The sequence below is a fragment of the Plasmodium reichenowi genome, chromosome 14 (assembly GCF_001601855.1).
Source record: "Plasmodium reichenowi strain SY57 chromosome 14, whole genome shotgun sequence".
Taxonomy (NCBI): domain Eukaryota; phylum Apicomplexa; class Aconoidasida; order Haemosporida; family Plasmodiidae; genus Plasmodium; species Plasmodium reichenowi.
This window is the reverse complement of record NC_033659.1, coordinates 2,462,575-2,481,266: the sequence shown is the minus strand read 5'-3', so window position 1 is coordinate 2,481,266 and position 18,692 is coordinate 2,462,575. Positions and strand designations below refer to the sequence as shown.

Sequence of the window (18,692 nt, the reverse complement as noted above, 5' to 3'; positions counted from 1 at the left end):
AAATTTACATAAATAAAATAAAAATATTATATATATATATATATTATTAATTATGTTTATACAAAAATTTATTTAAAAATATATTAAAAAATGGATAATTTTGTATATAAAATTAAAAGTATATAATATTATATTTATATATAACCTTATTATTTTATTTATAATATATATTAACTTATGGTCTGGATATAAAAAAAATATATATATAAATATAATATTATATGTAAAAATATAATATACATATTATATATATAATATGAAATTCCGTTTTTGAATTTCTCTATGAAAAATTTGTAAATTTTTGTTATAAATATATATTTATTATTATACATAATAATATAAAAATTAAAAAGAAGTTATATGTGAATATTTTCTATTTATATATGGGATTAAATATTATCAATCTCTATATAATTATAAATATATATATATATATAACAATTAAAATACTGTTTTTTACGTATATTCATTTTTTTTTCTTCTTTTCTTTTCTTTTCTTTTTTATTTTTTTTTCTTTTACAATTGTATTTTTATATAAAGTCATTAAAAGTTCATACAAATTAGAAGGTCAAAAAAAAAAAGAAAAAAATGAAAACCAACAGTAATAAAAGCATATAAAAATAAAGAATAAAATATTATAAGATATATTATATAAAATTATTATTGTTATATGATATTAAAAATACGGTCCATAAAAACTATAATATATATTAAATATATATATATATTTATATCTAAGAAGAAGAATTATATAAAGAAAGAAAAAAAAAAAAAGAAAAAAGCATATGTATGTATTTATATATATATGATTTATATGAATAAATTAAAAAAAAAAAAAAAAAGATGAATAAACTATTTTTTTTATGTTTCCTTGTGATAATTATATATTCATTAAGTATTTATTATTGTAATGATAACATTTTAGAAAATGAAAATAATGACGATTCTACAAAAGATATAAATAATATTAATAAAAATTCATCGAATAAATCAAAGAGCGAGAAAACAAGTAACTACAATAATGATCAATATAATATAGACGACGCATATAACGAAGACGAAGAGAATGATGATGAAGAAGGAGATGATGATGAAAATGATCATTTCGAAATCCCAATAAATTGCACTGGTGGTAGTAATTGCTTTGATTCTATGGATGATATAAATAAAATAATAGATAATAAAAAAAAGAAAATGAAATATCGAAGAAGGAGAGGGAAAGCTATACAAATTATAAAACCAAATGTAAATCATACGGAATTAATTATAATAGAAGAAAATTTAGAAATATTTAAAAGAATAGATAAACCTATTGCTATTGTTTCAGTATTAGGTGATATGCATACAGGGAAATCTTTTTTACTTAATTTATTAAATGAACATGTAATACCAGATATTAATAAAAGTAACAAATATATTGAAAATGGGTTCAAAGTAGGTAATGATATTACTGCTAGTACTTATGGTATATGGATATGGTCTGAACCTATAAAAATTAATGTGAAGAAATTAAAAAAGATATATGAATATATTAATGAGAACTTTACAAATTTTATAAAAAGTTATGAATATGAAAAAGATGAATATAATGAAGAAATTATTGATTTATTAAATTTATATAAAACAGATGATTGGATTTCAAATGTCCAAGAATTAAATTTATCTGATACAGATGAAGTCAATTTAATTTTAATGGATACACAAGGTTTAAATAGTCCAAATGTAAATAAAAGATATGATGAAATATTATATGCCCTAACCAATTTAATATCTACAGATATAATTTTTTTAACTATGAAAATGATTAACAATAAAGATTTAGAATTTATAGAAAACATAACTAAAGATGCTAACTTATTTATGTTAAGAGCATATACTAGATCGAGTGGTTCTACTTTTTCTATTAAAAAAAATAATTTTCATAAAATTTTAGATACACTTAATAATAATTTAGAAAATAATTCTTTAATATTAGAGAGTATTGCTTCTAAAAATTTAATGTGGGTTGTACATGATTTCAGTCAACGTCTTGATGTCAGAAAAGGGAAATTATGGTTAGATATTTTATTAAATTCGGATAGAAGAGATTTAGATATTAAATATTGGAAAAAAATAATTTCTAATAAAAGTAAAGATAAACATGATGCATATACAACAAAAAAACAAAAAATAGCTTATTTAACATATAATGAGAATTCTAGTTCTGGTCTTTTACCAAATAATAATAATAATAATAATATTAGTAATGATTCGTCATCTAATTATAAATTAAATATATTATATAAAAATATCGATTGTGTTTTATTAAGAAATATGTATCACAATAAAGAATTTGATTTTACTAAAGCTAATATTAACGATTTAAATGAAGAATATAAAAATGATGTTTTGTTATTAAGATATAAAATATATCTAAGAGCTTTGTTATTTCCAAAAAAAATGTATTCTGATGTTCAAATGAATAATATTATTAATAAAATTAGAAAAGAACAAAAATTAAGAGAGGAACAAGAAAAAAATAAAGATAATAAAAACAATGATACAAATAATCAGACAAATGACTTAAATAGTAATAAAAACGAATCATCAGGGTCACAAGTAACTAATCGATTTATGTCTGGTCATGATGTATATGATTTTATTACCTTTTTAGTAAAGTCTGCAAATCAAAACTTATTTACAAATGTGAATCAGTTTTTTAAACATTTTAAAATTAATAGAGCAGAAATAAGTAGAAATGATTTAATATTTTTATATAAAAAATATTTATTACAATTTATGGAAAATGAAGATGTTGAATTTATTAGTAATTTGAATGATGAAAATGATGATTTATTTTTACAAAAAGAAGGAAATAATATGTCAGTAAATAATGATGAAAACTCAGATGCAGACTCATTATTTAATGATGATGAGAATATGCAATTAAAAGAACATAACATAAAAGATGGAGAAGATAATACACACCAAAAAAAAGATAGTTATAAATTACCACCTTTATTAAATGAAATAAAAAAATATGAAGAATTAATAAGAGAACAAATTTTGAATATATGGTATAAATATACAGAAAGTGATTTTCATGATGAAGAAGAAAAAGAATTAATTAAAGATATTGAAAATAATTTATATGAAAGATTAGATCAAATAAAAATAGAAATGTTAGAATTAGGTGAAATGAATATCAGAAAATTTTGTAAAATCGCATGTGAAGATGCATTACAAATTGTAGTTGAAGATATTAAAATGAAAAGTGATCAATATCCAATAAAACAAAAAGATCTTACGACATTTTTTGAATCAGTTAGTTATAATTTAATTAAATATTTAGAGAAGAAATTATCTAAAAATTCAGATAAATTAGATTTAATTTATTATAAGGATAATATATGTAGTCCTTTAATTAATAATACATTTCAAGAATTTTATTTTCTAAAAAAAAAAAATATTACCTTAAATGAAAATAGATTAAAGTCCTATTTTTCCAATGCTGTAGAAAAAGGTAAAGAAGTTTTTGAAGTGTTAGCTGAAAATACAGAAAATATAACTGAATATTTTAAAAATAAAAATATGTTTTATACAGTATTAGATAAATGGACGTCTGAAGCAATTAATACATATACATTAACCTTATCTGATTTTTCAAAAGAAGAAAAAGAGATTAATGATGAATATTTAAGTGTCTTAAATAATGATATAAAATTATTAAAACAGAAAGCTATGGAAAAATGGCATAATCATTGTAGAGATAAAACCAGTGCTTTATATAATATGCATAAAAGTAATTTAAAAAAGAATTTCTTAGAAAATTTTAATTTTCCATTAGACGAATTAGTATTACAAGATATTTTTTTAAATTTAAAAGGTCAAGAGGAAATGAAATATATGGATATATATTGTGCAAATGAAGATTCATGGAATAGTGAATATAAGAACTTTTTAAAATTAACAGATGAAATATTTCAATTTATTAAGGATGAAAATTTGAAAGCAATACAAATAACATGTCAGCAACCATTAGATGAATTAAAAAATGGAATAAAAGGAGAAATTCATAAATATTATTTATGGAGTTCTTTAAAAAGTACATTATATAATAGAGCATTAATAGTACTTTCAAGTAATATTGAAAATATTTATATAAAAAATCAAAGAGAAAATAAAATTCAATCAAATTTAGATGAAAAATATAATAATAAAAATAAAAATTATAAAAGAATTTCAAAAGATTTAATGAGTAAAGTAATTAATAGATGGTTAAATAATGATATCTATAATGTATATTATCCTATTATTAGAAAACAATTTCTACATAGAATTGTATGTTATCTAGGTATAGCTATATTAATATTTATTATATCATTAGTTGTATATTTCAAGAAATTCCATGCTAGCTTCCTTTTCTTAATTATATTAGCATTATTTATGGTATTTGGATATCAACAAATATCTATATATGGAAAAACATTCTTTAGACATGTAGTATTTTATATGTATGAAGGAATAGCTAATGTTTTTGGAACAGAAGGTGCTATTATCGTTTCAATATTATTCATATCTGTAACTGCCATATATGTATATAATTATCATATTGTCAAATTTAAAAACAGAGTTGCAAAAAATACCAAAAAGTTATTACAATCTCAAAATATTATGAATATGTCAGGTCAAAACCCATACAATGATTATAATCCTTCATCCAAAATGAGAATTTTTAAACCAAACTTTTGGAGATTTCAAGATTATGATAAAGACCCTAAATACCATGCACCTAATATGCCTCATGATTATAAAATGCATAATGATTCATCTCAATATATGGACCTTAAAAATAGATCAAATCGACCGAACAAAATGGACGATTATACCTCATTTAACAATTCAAGTAAATTTCAGAGAAGATCATATTTGGACTAAATATATATATATATACGACCATATTAAATATATACATATATATTAAATATATACATATATATTAAATATATACATATATATTAAATATATACATATATATTAAATATATACATATATATTAAATATATACATATATTTTAAATATCTATTTTTTTTTCCCTTTTTTATATGTACAAATCCTATTTTTATAACCATCAAAAAATTATATATATATATATATATATTATATATATATAAAACTCCATATTTTCAAATTTTTGTAAACCATACATATATTTATATATATTATGTAATATGTTTCATTTTGTATTAATACTTTATTCTATTAATTTATGAATTTATATATATTTATATTTTTTCATTTTTACATATTTTTATGTGCCTCTTAATATTTTTGTCTAAATATAAAATATTCTTAATTTTAATATATATATATTTTGGGTTTGGAATATTCCAATATTTTTTTTAATTATTTATACATTCCATAATAATTTTCATAAAATTTTTTCATTCCAAATTATGTTTTAATATAAATATGTATAAATATGTGTATACATATTTATTTATTTTTACATATTTTTTTTTTATTTATTGTTCTAATTATACAAAAAAAAATGTTTAATAAATTTTAATGAATTATTATTATTTTTTTTTTTTTTTTTAACTATTAAATAAAAATTACTTTGTTTTACAACAATCACATATATATATATATATATATATATATATATATATATGTATGTATGTATGTATGTATTTATGTAATTTTTTTTTTTTTTTAATTGTACACTTATAAAATGAAATAACCAAATATTAAAAAAAATAATATAAAATAAAAATGAATAAGAATTTAAGAGATGTTATTTATCTCCATATATTTATGATTAAATAGCTTTTTTCCCTGTATATAAAGTATTTCTGGTATCATCTAGGCCAATCCTATCATGAACATAATTTACTTTCTTACTACAAGTTCTTTCAAATATATTAATTTCAGGTACACATTTTGTTATATCATCATTATATTTATGTAAGCATAATATTAAGGGTTGCATAGTACAGACTACTTGTTCTTTTAGTTTGGATCCTACTTTAAATTCACTCATTTGTTATATTAAAAAGAAAAAATTAAGATCCCTTTTTAAGGTTTTATATAAAGGAATATATATAAATATATATATATATATATATATATTATATATATTTCCTAATCACATATTATTATTTATTTATTTTTTTACTTGAATATAACGAATTAGGAGAAAAAATTCTAAAAAGGAATAAAATAAAATAATATATGGGTTTACATATATGCATATATAAATATATATATTTATTTATATATTTATTTATTTTTTCTCTTTTTTTTTTTTTTTTGTACTTATTTTAATTATTTTTTTTTTTATATATTCTGTTAATCATATAATATGTATAAATATTGTCAAAGTGAAATAAAAATTGCATATACTAAAATTTATTATATATATATATATATATAATATGTACTTTTTTTTTTTTTTTTTTTTTTTTTTCGATTTTTTAAACAATGTGTAATTTAATTATGCAATAAGGATATTATATCTATTTTCCTGATGGAAAATATAAGAAATATATACATATATATATTTATTTTATGTGAAGTATTTACATAGATTTAACTGGTAATATATATATATATTTTTGTTTGTTTTTTTTTTTTTATTTTCTTATTCAACTTGGAAATGAAAGTTGATATTGATGGTTTATTTAAATCTTATGACCATAATGAAACGATAAAGTATATTGACAAATTAAGAAACGAAATAATTGAGAAAGAGGATGATATAAAAGAATTTTTAAAAAAAGAAAGTAATAATGTCATTGATAATACTATTAGGATTAAGAAAATATATGGTTGTGTTGAAAAAACAAAAAAGAATTTAGAAGATATTATTAGTAATTATAATAAATTAGTAGATAACGTAAAAAGTACTCAGGTGTGTAATATTGAAGATATATATAAGAATGAATTAAATGAGATTGAAAAGGATATTGTAAAAAATGTGTGGCTCAAAAAATATGACAAGTATGAATTTTTATTTGAAAATCCATTTTTTGAAAAAAAAAATAAAGAAGCAAAGGAAGGTTTAGGAAATATAATAAATAATATAATAATAAATGAAGATGCTTCTCTTAATACAAAGGATGAGAATGTTATAATAAAATATGATTATTTGATTAATAAAAAAGAAAACAAAAAAAAAGATGTAATAGTAAATTATGATTGTTTTTATTTAAATAATTATATTAATAACATATATTTTGATATTAATAAAAAAATAGAAGAAGAAAATTATATATATTGTATAAATAAAATTTATAGAGACATATTTATATCTCTAATAGTTTTAAAGTCTATATTAAAAAATGAAAAAATACAAAATATATATATGAATATTTTTAAAAAACCAAATTGTAATTATTATCTACACAATTTTGTAAATAAATATAAACATCATTTTTCAAATGTTATATTAAAATTAATACATTACTCTTTTTATAATCTAACATTTAAACATTCTTGTAATTTCCAAACAATCATAAAATCCATAATGATTTTACTCATATTTTATAATGAGAAAAATACAGATATTATAAACTTTATTCATAAAAATAAAGAAAACATAAAACAACATGATATAAATAAGAAACAAATGAATAATTTATTTCATGCTATTTTAAACGCAAGATTAAAATTAATACATAATTTTATTAACAAGAAAAAAAATAAAAAATTCAACAAAGGTAATGAATCAGATAGAAATACAATACAAAAAAATGAATTAATCCATAATAATGAATATCTTCCTTTTAATAAATTACACATATATTTCAAGAAAATAATATATGTATTATTAAATACAAAATATATTTTATTACTACTTATCGATAATAGTTGTTGTCCGCTTTTGCATGAACAACATATTAAGAAAAAAAATAAAGATGAGCACATTTATGAAAAAAAATATAAAAAAAACTATACTGATCATATTACATATGAAAAAAATGAAATATGTGAAAAACAATTTGTATATAATCAAATTCATACTGATGATAAGATACATATAAATAAAGAAAATCAAATAGATGTTGTCGAATCATATGAAAATAACTTTTTACTATATATGAAAAATGAAATTTTTATTTTACAAGATATATATAATAATAAAGAAGATATAAAAAAGAGTATAGAAAAAAATAAAGAATATTTTAATTATCATATTAATAATATAGAAGATATAAAAGAAAAAATTTTGAATACTAATACAGATGAAAATTTTATTCTTTTATATAAACATTATAATCAATGTATTAAGAATATATATAAATATGTTATCTATTTATTACATAATTATTATTATACAAATGAATATAATATTATAAGTATAGATTTCTTATTTAATGAATATACAAATATTAAATTATTGTACAATGAAATTAAATCAACTATCTTACTACCAGAAACATATTTTAAACCTTTTATTAAACCATTACAACATTCATCAATTATTAATGATAATTATTTAATAAAAATAAATGAAGAATTATTTAATTATTTCTTATTCCTCTTTTTTAATAAATCCATAAGCATAATACCCCTTTTTGATAACAAACCTATAGATCAATGGGAAAATGTTCTCATCAAATTTTTTAAAAGTTTTTCATATCATGTAACAACCTATCTAACATATGATAATAATAGTTACTTTTCTATACATGATAAAATATTTTTTTCTTTTCTTCTAAATGCTTTTTATTTTTATTATGAATTTTATAATATCGATTTGAAAATCATATATAGTGAATTTTCAAAAATCCCAAAGCATTTTAATAATACAAAAAAATATTTGAAAGATAAAAAAAAATCACACAATCGGTTATCAGAACATGTATTAAATAATAATAACAATTACACAAAAGAAAAACTTTTTAACAATGCTTTTAAAAATATAATTAAGGAGAAAATACACCCACTTTTATTTTCTGCCTATAAACTTATACTCTTTATTGAAGTAAAAAAAATGAATACCTTTGTAAATGTGGACTTTTTATATATGAATAAAAATAAAGATCTTTCTAATTTTCAGGAACTCTATGATATATTTATAAATATTTTAAACAATTATGATAATATAAAAACTAATACACAAGTTAATGATGATGTTCAAGGTTATGATGTATTATTAAATTTATTAAAAGAAAATGATAACGACATTTATATGAATATTAATATTAATACTAATAAGAATGACATAAATACAAAGGCTGATGACATAAATAAAAAGGCTGATGACATAAATAAAAAGGCTGATGACATAAATAAATATGGTGATGAAATAAACAAAAATAGTGATGGGACTCAGTGTGTTCATGTGAATTATTGTAATGATTTTAGTAATGAAACTCAGTGTGTTCATGTAAATTATTGTAATGATTTTAATGATGAGGAATACAAAGAATTCTACTTTTATGTTAGTCTTTTAAGATATAATAATAAAAATAAATTTAATCATTTTTTAGATGGTTTAAAAAATATTCAAATATATAGTCAATCAAATGATATGTCAAATATATTTAATAATAATGAAAATGTTCATATTAATAAAAATAATAATAATAATAATAATGTTTTTAATAGGGAACCTAACTTTTGCCTTAAAGATATTAAGTCTATATTTTTTTATATAGTGTATAATATTTTTAAAATGTGTATGAAATGTTTTTGCTCAGAATATTTCGATAATTTAAAATGCCATTTGTATTATTATCTACATATGTTATTAAATTATAATATGGAGCATATATTATGTGATAAAATAAATAGTCATTTATTAAACCTATTTATATTTTCCAATATATTTATTATATATATAGAAAAAGTAATGACAACCGAACAATATAAAAACATTATAATATTTATTATAAAAACAATACTTCAAAAGAAAATATATCAAATATATATTACCTTTTTACAAAAGGTTAAAGATATATACATAATAGAAATGGAAAAAGCACAAAATAAAAACTTATTTAATAAAAAAATTACAGAATTATATCATATCCTATTGTTTGATTTATACTTTTGTGAACAAGTCTTAGATAAAAATAATATTACAAATAAATCTTTTTATGAAGATCTTATTTATTTATATAAACGAAATGAAATGTATTATATTAAATCAACTTTTTATTTCATAGATATATATAAACAAACCTATAATGTATATAATGAAAATCAAAACAATAATAATAAAAACAAAAATAATAATAATAATAAAAACAATAATAAAAACAATAATATATCTAAAGAAGAACACGTACAGAAACAAAACATTCATCCATTAATTCATAAATTATATAAGTCATATAACAATTTTGTACACAATCAAAATGAAAAAAATAATAATATAATGAAAAATATATCATTTAAATTTTTAATTGATGATATATTAGTAGAACTAAATAAATTAGATAACCTTAACAATATTATATACCAGAAACACATACGTTCACTTGTACACAATGTCATAAAAAATACATATTTATTATATTATTTATTTGTACAAGGAACTACACTCAATAATATAATAAACACAAATATTGAAGAGGAACAAAATAATTTAGACATTTTTCATTATAATAATGTATTAAAAATTGATGATCATTCTATTGAAGAAAAGTTATTTACATTCTTTTCTTGAAAGAAAAATCTTCCTTTAATGAATTATATACTTAATTTTTACTTTGCTTGTTTTATTTTGGTGTCTTTTTTCTTTTTTTTTTTTTTTTTTTTTTTTAATATTAATGCTAATATATATAAATATATATGTATGAATGCATTTATACGAACATATGTATTATATTATATTATTGTTTTTATTTTTTTTTTTTTTGAACATTTTATTTCTAAAAGATGTCATATACATCAAACTGCGCATTTCAAGAATTATCTTTGCCTTATTATAATGGAATTGATTTAATTATTATGAATAATTTAATATATATATATATATATATATATGTTTATACACATTTATAATTATATATGTTTTATATTATGTCATATTTGTTTCTTGGACACATGTTATATATAATTATTTTTCTTTATATAGTACTTAATTTGAAATAAAAATGAAAAGAACTGACGATAAAATTTACGTGGATATAAATAACGAAGAAGAATATAAAAACTTATTTGATGATAAGAATGATATTCTTTATATAATAGATATTTATACTAGATGGTGTGGGCCATGTATTTTTACTTTTGAAATGATAAATAAAATATATAAAAACAATTTAATCTTTTCAGAGAATGTCAAGTTATTTTCTATATGTGCACAAACTGTGTCGTCATTAAAAAATTATGATAATAATTGTAAACCCTTTTATATCATATTGAAAAATGGAGAAATAATACAACAAATTCAAGGATGTAATATACCACTTATTTTTTCATTTATTGATGAGCATTTGATGAATAAGAAAATAAATTGAATGAATACTACATAAGGAAGTTTACATTATATATACATATATATTAATTACCATGATTTATTATAAAAATAATACATCCACATAATATAACGTTTTATTATATTTAATTACACAAAAATGATAACAACAAAATGTATAAAATATATTATATATATATATATATATATATATGTTATAATTTATTATTTTATATAACACTTCATGAATTATTTTTCATTTTTTTTTTCTAATATTCTTATATTATATTATATATATATATATTTATTTATTTATTTAATTATATATACATTTATTGCTTGTATATATTTAAGAAAAATGAAAGCTTAATTTTATTAAATACACATTTCTCAAAATTTTATATTTTTAAATTTACATATTGAATCATATTATAAACCCATATATCATATTTATTTCTTATGATCTAACTTTTAATATTTTCTATGCATTCTTTAAACACTCATTTATTTCACATATTATATTCGATATAGACAATATTTGGGAATTTAATTCCTCGACTTTTTCACTATACATAGTTCTGACTTGTTCAGGTACTTTTTGCTCATAATTTGGGTCATTAATTTTTTTCAGATAAGAATCTAATGAAGCTTGTAATTTTTTATTTTTATTTAACATACTACTTAATAATGGTTTAAGGTATTCTTCACTAGATTGTACATATATAATAAATTGATTCGAAACAATATCTTTTAAGCATTTTTTTACTTGTAATTTTAAATCATCTGATAAATCTTCAACATTGTAATTAATAACACTTAATGAAGACAATTTCGCTAGAACTTCAATTTTAGTTCTTACCTTTTCAATAAATATTTTATCTTCTTCATGTTTAGCAGCAATGAAACAATTTAATTTTGTTTTGGGGGGGATTTCTAATGTAGATATGAATGATCTAAATTGTTTAACAATATTCATAAATTTATTCATTTCAGAATTAATATTTTCATTATGCCATATGTTAATATATTCTGGATATTTTGCTAATGATATGGAATTAAATTTGTAAGGTTCGGATGATATTTTCTGATATAATTCTTCGGTAATAAATGGAGATATTGGATGCAAAAGTCTTAATCCATAATCTAAACAAACATGTAACGTTTTATTAGCTCCATATCCATCTAAATAATTATTACATTTATTTATTTCATTAATATGGTTTGTATTAACTGATTCATTATTATCATTTTGTTCAACAACTTCTCTTTTCTCTATATTATTCATATCACTTTTTTCTTTTAATCCACTTACAAAATTATCATGAGAATCTGTATTTAAACGAGGTTTAATTAATTCTAAATAAATATCACATAAATCATACAACCAAAAATTATAAGACGCAAAAGCAACTTCTGAAAAATTGTATGATTCAAAATTGTCGTTTGCATTTTTTATATATACATTTAATTTATGTAAAATCCATTTATCTTCCCATTGCAACTTTTCTACATATTCAGGTTTATCAATTAATATATTGTAATTGTCATAATTATCTGGTAAGGTTTTTAAAAAAAATTTGACTGCATTCCATAATTTATTACAAAAATGTCTATAACCAATAATTCGATTAATATCTAAATTTACATTTCTTCCTTGTTTAAGATATGTTAACAATCCAAATCTTAATGCATCTGTACCACATTCTGGTATACCTTTCGGAAATTCTTTTTTTTGTAATTCAATTGCTCTCTTTATTTCCTTTTCTGGTAAATTCCCTTCATACAATTTCTCATGTAATTTATTCAAACTAATACCATCAATTATATCTAATGGGTCTACAACATTTCCTTTACTCTTGCTCATTTTTTCACCACGAGAATCTCTAATCATAGCATGTAAATAAATTGTCTTAAATGGTAATTTTTTCATCAAATGTAAAGAAACCATAACCATTCTAGCTACCCAAAAGAATAATATATCCTGACCAGTCTCTAATATTGTATTAGGAAAAAAAGTTTCTAAATCTTCAGTTTGATTTGGCCATCCTAATGAACTAAATGGAACCAAAGAAGATGAAAACCAAGTATCTAGAACATCCTCATCTTGTATTAATTCGAAGGGCTTATTATCACCTACAAGGGTTTTTGCCTTTTCCAATCCTTCTTCGTAAGACCTACCAACAACCCACAATTCGTTTTGTTCTTCCAAATTGTTATTATTATTATTATTACCATCACCATTACGATTGATATCATCACTATTGTGATCAACTTCATTTTTAAATACAATTTTATAGGCTGGTATACGATGTCCCCACCACAACTGTCTTGATATACACCAATCTCTAACGTTCTCCAACCAATAATACCATGTGTTTACATGCTGAGATGGTATGATCTCTAACTCTTTTAGTTTAACATTTTGGATAGCTTGGTGAGCTAATTCTGAACAGTTCATATACCATTGTGGTATGAGCATATATTCAATGATGTCGTTTGTCCTTGAACAAAGTGGTAAAGACATAGGGTTAGGTACTTTATCTGATAATAAATTTAATTTCTTTAATTCTTCTTGAATTTTAAATCTACATTCAAATCTATGTAGGCCTTGAAATAATTTCCCTCCATTTTCATTAATATGCCCATCTAATGTAAAAATATTTATATAATTTAAATTATGTCTTTTCATCATGTCATAATCATTTTTATCATGAGCTGGAGTAATTTTCACAGCACCAGTACCATATTCCATATCAACAAAATCATCAGCAATAATAATAATTTTCCTATTAGGAATAAATGGATGTACAATTTCTTTACCAATTAAATGTGCATATCGTTTATCTTTTGGGTGTACAGCTACAGCTACATCTCCTAGCATGGTTTCAATACGAGTTGTTGCTATTTCTATTTTCTCTTCACTATCTTTTATTTGGTAAAAAAATTTATATAGAACACCTACTTCAACTAAATGATCAAAGGAAGGTATTTTTATTTTGGTTGGTTTTTTAATTTCTTCTAGATTTACTTCAATGTCGGATAAGGCAGTTTTTAAATGAGGGCACCAAGCAACTAATCTATTATCTCTATATATTAAACCACTTTCATAAAATTTAATAAAAGCTTCTTTTACTGCATTTGATAAATTTTCATTCATGGTAAAATATTCTCTTGACCAATCAACAGAAGCACCAATCCTCTTCATCTGATTATTTATTTTATTTCCATGTAAATCTTTCCATTCATATATTTTTTTAACAAATTCTTCTCGACCATAATCTTGTCTTATTTTATTCTCTTTTTTATATAACATCTTTTCTACAACAGTTTGTGTTGCTATACCAGCATGATCTGTTCCTGGTATATATAATGTTAAATAATTTTTCATTCTTTTATATCGAACTAAAGAATCTTGAATAGCTACTGTTAATGTATGACCAATATGTAACGTACCTGTTACATTTGGTGGGGGTAATATAATCACAAATTTCTTTATATGTTCATTATTCTTATTTTCTTCTATTAATTCTTTTTTCGGTTTAAAATAATCATTTTCTTCCCAAAAACTATACCACTTTGATTCTACTTCCTTAGGATCATATGCATCCTTCATAGTTTTTAAATTCTCTTTTATATTTTTAATATCCATCTTTGACAATTTTTTATTACAATATGTATTAAATGATTTATTAATATAATTAATGCCTACTTTTTTAATTAAGCTAATATTCATACAAAAAAACAAAACTAAATTAAATAAATTATAATAAAATATTACACGATAATAAACACCCCCAAAAAATAAAATAAAATAAAAAAAAAAAAAAAAAAAAAAAAAAAAAAAAATACGAAGATATATATATATATATATATATATATATTTATTTATTTATATACTTTTACCTACAAAAAAATGATCAATATAAAATTATTTTTATTTTTATTTATTTTTTTTTTTTTGAAGAATAATATTTACTATATATTTTATATATTCATAAAATAGAACCTAGAATTAATTTTACTCTTATATGTATGTTAAATCTTTCCATTTTTATTTTTAACAATATTCTATTATTCATAAATATACATAAATTTTTTATATATTAGTAATAATAACATAACTCTGTATTAGGAAAAATAAAATTACCCTTAAAAAAAAAATAATAAATATTGAAAATTTTATATATATAATATAATATATTATTGTATATAATAGAGCAACAAGCATTTATTTATTTATTTATTTATTTATTTATTTATGTATGTATGTATGTATATATATATTATATATAATACATTAATGCTTATTTATTTATTTATTTATATTATTGTACCCCTTGTTTATATACAATAAAAAAAAGAATAATAATATAAACAAAATTTATTTTCTACATAATTTATATTTACTATTCTTTATATGTTTTAGTTCTCTAATCAAAAAACAAAAAAATTAAAAAATATAATAAAATAATAAAAAATATAATTAAAAGGATATCAAATTGATATATATCCCAAATGTTGTAAAGTTCAAGGGTTTAGGGTTTTATATATGTTCATATAGATCTAAAAAATTGTAAGTATCAATTTTTTTGATATGAAAAAATAAGCTGTGTAAGCTTATATGTAAATATATATATATATATATATATATATATTTATATAAAAAAAAAAAAAAAAAAAAAAATTCGACATATTTTGCTATGTGTTAATATAATTATTATATATATATATATAAATGTATGCATATTATATTCTAATATAGAAATAATTTTTTGACGTTATAATTAGACATTAAATAACGTTTTTTTAATACTATTATGCATAATAATAAAATAATATAAATATTATATGAGCATAATTTCTTTTTTTTTTTTAATATTATTTTTGTTTTTTGTGTAACGGAAAAAAAAAAAAAAACAAAAAAAGATTGTATTATATATAAATATATTGACAACTCGAATTAAGAGCCAACTTCTGTATATTTATATTTTATGATATTGCTTTTTTATGAATATTCCTAAAGATATATGTAAATATTAATCTTTTGGACAATTCATACATACTTTAAAGTATGTATAATAATTATTTCTCTCTCTCTCTCTTTGTTTTTTTTTTTTTTTTTTAATTCATATAACTTTTCAAGAAATTTAATTAAATATTATTTTGTTTATCATATATACATATATATGTATGTATATCTTTATATATATATATATATATATATAATAATTTTGAATTTAAATAACTCCTTTTTTTTTTTTTTTTTTTTTTTTGTTATTTATTTCACAACACCAATTGTTAATCTTGGTGTAGGAAAAGTAAATAATTTGTTTTTTATAATTCATTACATACATTTATATACATCATTCTTTTCCTTTTTAATTTTTTTTTTTTTTTTTTTTTCATAATATAAATGTATGTCACATATGTTCCTTTAAGGAATATCAAAATTTTAATACCGTTTTTAAAAATGGTATTTATTCGAGTTATTATATAAAAGAGGGTTATTATTACATTTTGCTTTTTCTTCTGTCATATTATTTATTTTTATATTATTTTAATTATTGTTGCATACATATTCAAGTCTGTTTCCATTTATTATTATTATTATTTATTATGTATTTATTTTTTAGGATTAAAATTTTTTTTTTTAATTTCATTTTGTCTTATAATATGATTTGTGATGTTACTATAAGACTTGTGAATAAGTGTTTATACTATTTTAAGGAACTTAAATAATACTAATTTGTTGTATATTATTGTTCCAAAATTTTGTTTCTCATTCTCATAATTTATCTTATATATATATATATATATGTTTTCTTGATTATTGTACTTTAATTAGTACTAAGTTTTTATATTTGTATTAATGCCCCTCTTCTATATTCCTCATTGCATCTGTTTGTAATACTAGAATCTTTTGCAACAGCTGTAAAATAAGAAAAAGAATTCAAAAAAATAAGATTAGGTATGAAATTATGAACATATAAATAAATAAATAAATATATATATATATATATATATATATATATATATATATATATATATGTATTAATGTGTGTATTATTAATAATGTTAATATACTTACTGTTAAATTTGATGTAATTCCTATGATTAAACGCACTATTTTATACACAAGTTCATGTGTATTATTTTGTGCATTAATCTGTATATTATTTTGTGAATTATTTTGTGTATTAATCTGTGTATTATTTTGTATATTATTTTGTGTATCATTTTGTGTATTATTATTCCTAAAATAAGGTCTATTATTATGTCTATTATTATGTCTATTATTTTGTCTATTATTATGTGTATTATTATGTGTATTATTATGCGTATTATTGTGTGCATTATTGTGTGCATTATTGTGTGCATTATTGTGTGTATTATTGTGTGTATTATTATTATTACAATAATTTTGACAATTATTATTGTACCTGTTGGAATAGATTTCTACAGAAACATTTCCATTATGAATATCATCATTTATTCTATATATATTACGATGAATTTCATTGTAAGATGTTTCTATAATGCTATGCCTATTCATGGTAGAATAATTTGTATCTTGCAAGCTTTCGTTGTTATATGTATAGTAAATATTATTCACCTGATAATTATTTTTATTATGATAAGGTGATTGTTCATTTACTTCATAAGAATTATGAATATTGTTATTCACTTCATTTTGATGAGAAATATAGTTATCATTTTCCTGCTCGTTTGTGTTATTATATATCCCATTATTATTAGAACCATTGTCACCTATATTATTCTGGTTATATCCATTCATATTATAATTTTCAGCATTAAAGTTATACATATTATTATTATGAACATTATAATTTCCCGTATTATAGTTGTTCATATTATCATCTACCACATTATAATTGCTCATATTATTATTTACCATAATATAGTTGTTCATATTATCATCTACTACATTATAATTGTTCATATTATTATTTACTATAATATAGTTGTTCATATTATCATCTACCATATTATAGTTGTTCATGTTATCATCTACCGTATGATAGTTGCTCATATTATTATCTACCATATTATAATTGTTCATGTTATCTTCTACCACATTATAATTGTTCATGTTATCTTCTACCACATTATAATTGTTCATGTTATCATCTACCATATTATAGTTGTTCATATTATTATTTACCATATTATAGTTGTTCATATTATTATTTACCATATTATAGTTGTTCATATTATCATCTACCATATTATAGTTGCTCATATTATTATCTACCATATTAT

At 19.3% G+C, this 18,692-nt stretch overlaps 6 protein-coding genes across 6 annotated transcripts in view; 3 read left to right on the top strand and 3 right to left on the bottom strand.

Moving 5' to 3' along the window:
- Positions 1–843: 843 nt before the first annotated feature.
- On the top strand, positions 844–4,917 carry PRSY57_1461600 (hypothetical protein; the record flags this gene model as incomplete). Its single annotated transcript, XM_012910212.2, has 1 exon — positions 844–4,917. The coding sequence occupies one exon, from the start codon at positions 844–846 to the stop codon at positions 4,915–4,917; it is 4,074 nt and encodes a 1,357-aa protein (XP_012765666.2).
- An 884-nt stretch (positions 4,918–5,801) lies between these two features.
- On the bottom strand, positions 5,802–6,023 carry PRSY57_1461500 (hypothetical protein; the record flags this gene model as incomplete). The annotated part of the gene is made up of 1 exon (XM_012910211.1): positions 5,802–6,023. One exon carries the CDS (start codon positions 6,021–6,023, stop codon positions 5,802–5,804), a length of 222 nt encoding a protein of 73 aa, XP_012765665.1.
- Positions 6,024–6,638: 615 nt separating this feature from the next.
- PRSY57_1461400 (hypothetical protein) lies at positions 6,639–10,658 on the top strand (the record flags this gene model as incomplete). The annotated part of the gene is made up of 1 exon (XM_012910210.2): positions 6,639–10,658. The coding sequence occupies one exon, from the start codon at positions 6,639–6,641 to the stop codon at positions 10,656–10,658; it is 4,020 nt and encodes a 1,339-aa protein (XP_012765664.2).
- A 430-nt stretch (positions 10,659–11,088) lies between these two features.
- PRSY57_1461300 (thioredoxin-like protein) lies at positions 11,089–11,454 on the top strand (the record flags this gene model as incomplete). Its single annotated transcript, XM_012910209.1, has 1 exon — positions 11,089–11,454. The coding sequence occupies one exon, from the start codon at positions 11,089–11,091 to the stop codon at positions 11,452–11,454; it is 366 nt and encodes a 121-aa protein (XP_012765663.1).
- Positions 11,455–11,892: 438 nt separating this feature from the next.
- On the bottom strand, positions 11,893–15,144 carry PRSY57_1461200 (valine--tRNA ligase, putative; the record flags this gene model as incomplete). Its single annotated transcript, XM_012910208.2, has 1 exon — positions 11,893–15,144. The coding sequence occupies one exon, from the start codon at positions 15,142–15,144 to the stop codon at positions 11,893–11,895; it is 3,252 nt and encodes a 1,083-aa protein (XP_012765662.2).
- A 2,133-nt stretch (positions 15,145–17,277) lies between these two features.
- The window catches only part of PRSY57_1461100 (hypothetical protein), a gene marked incomplete at both ends in the record, with an annotated part of 6,807 nt that continues 5,392 nt past the window's right edge, over positions 17,278–18,692 (bottom strand). Inside the window, 2 exons of the mRNA XM_020115355.1 lie at positions 17,278–17,340; positions 17,500–18,692. The exon at positions 17,500–18,692 is cut by the window's right edge and continues 5,392 nt beyond it. Coding sequence (XP_019970012.1) covers positions 17,278–17,340; positions 17,500–18,692 — 1,256 coding nt within the window. The remainder of the gene's footprint in view (positions 17,341–17,499) is intronic.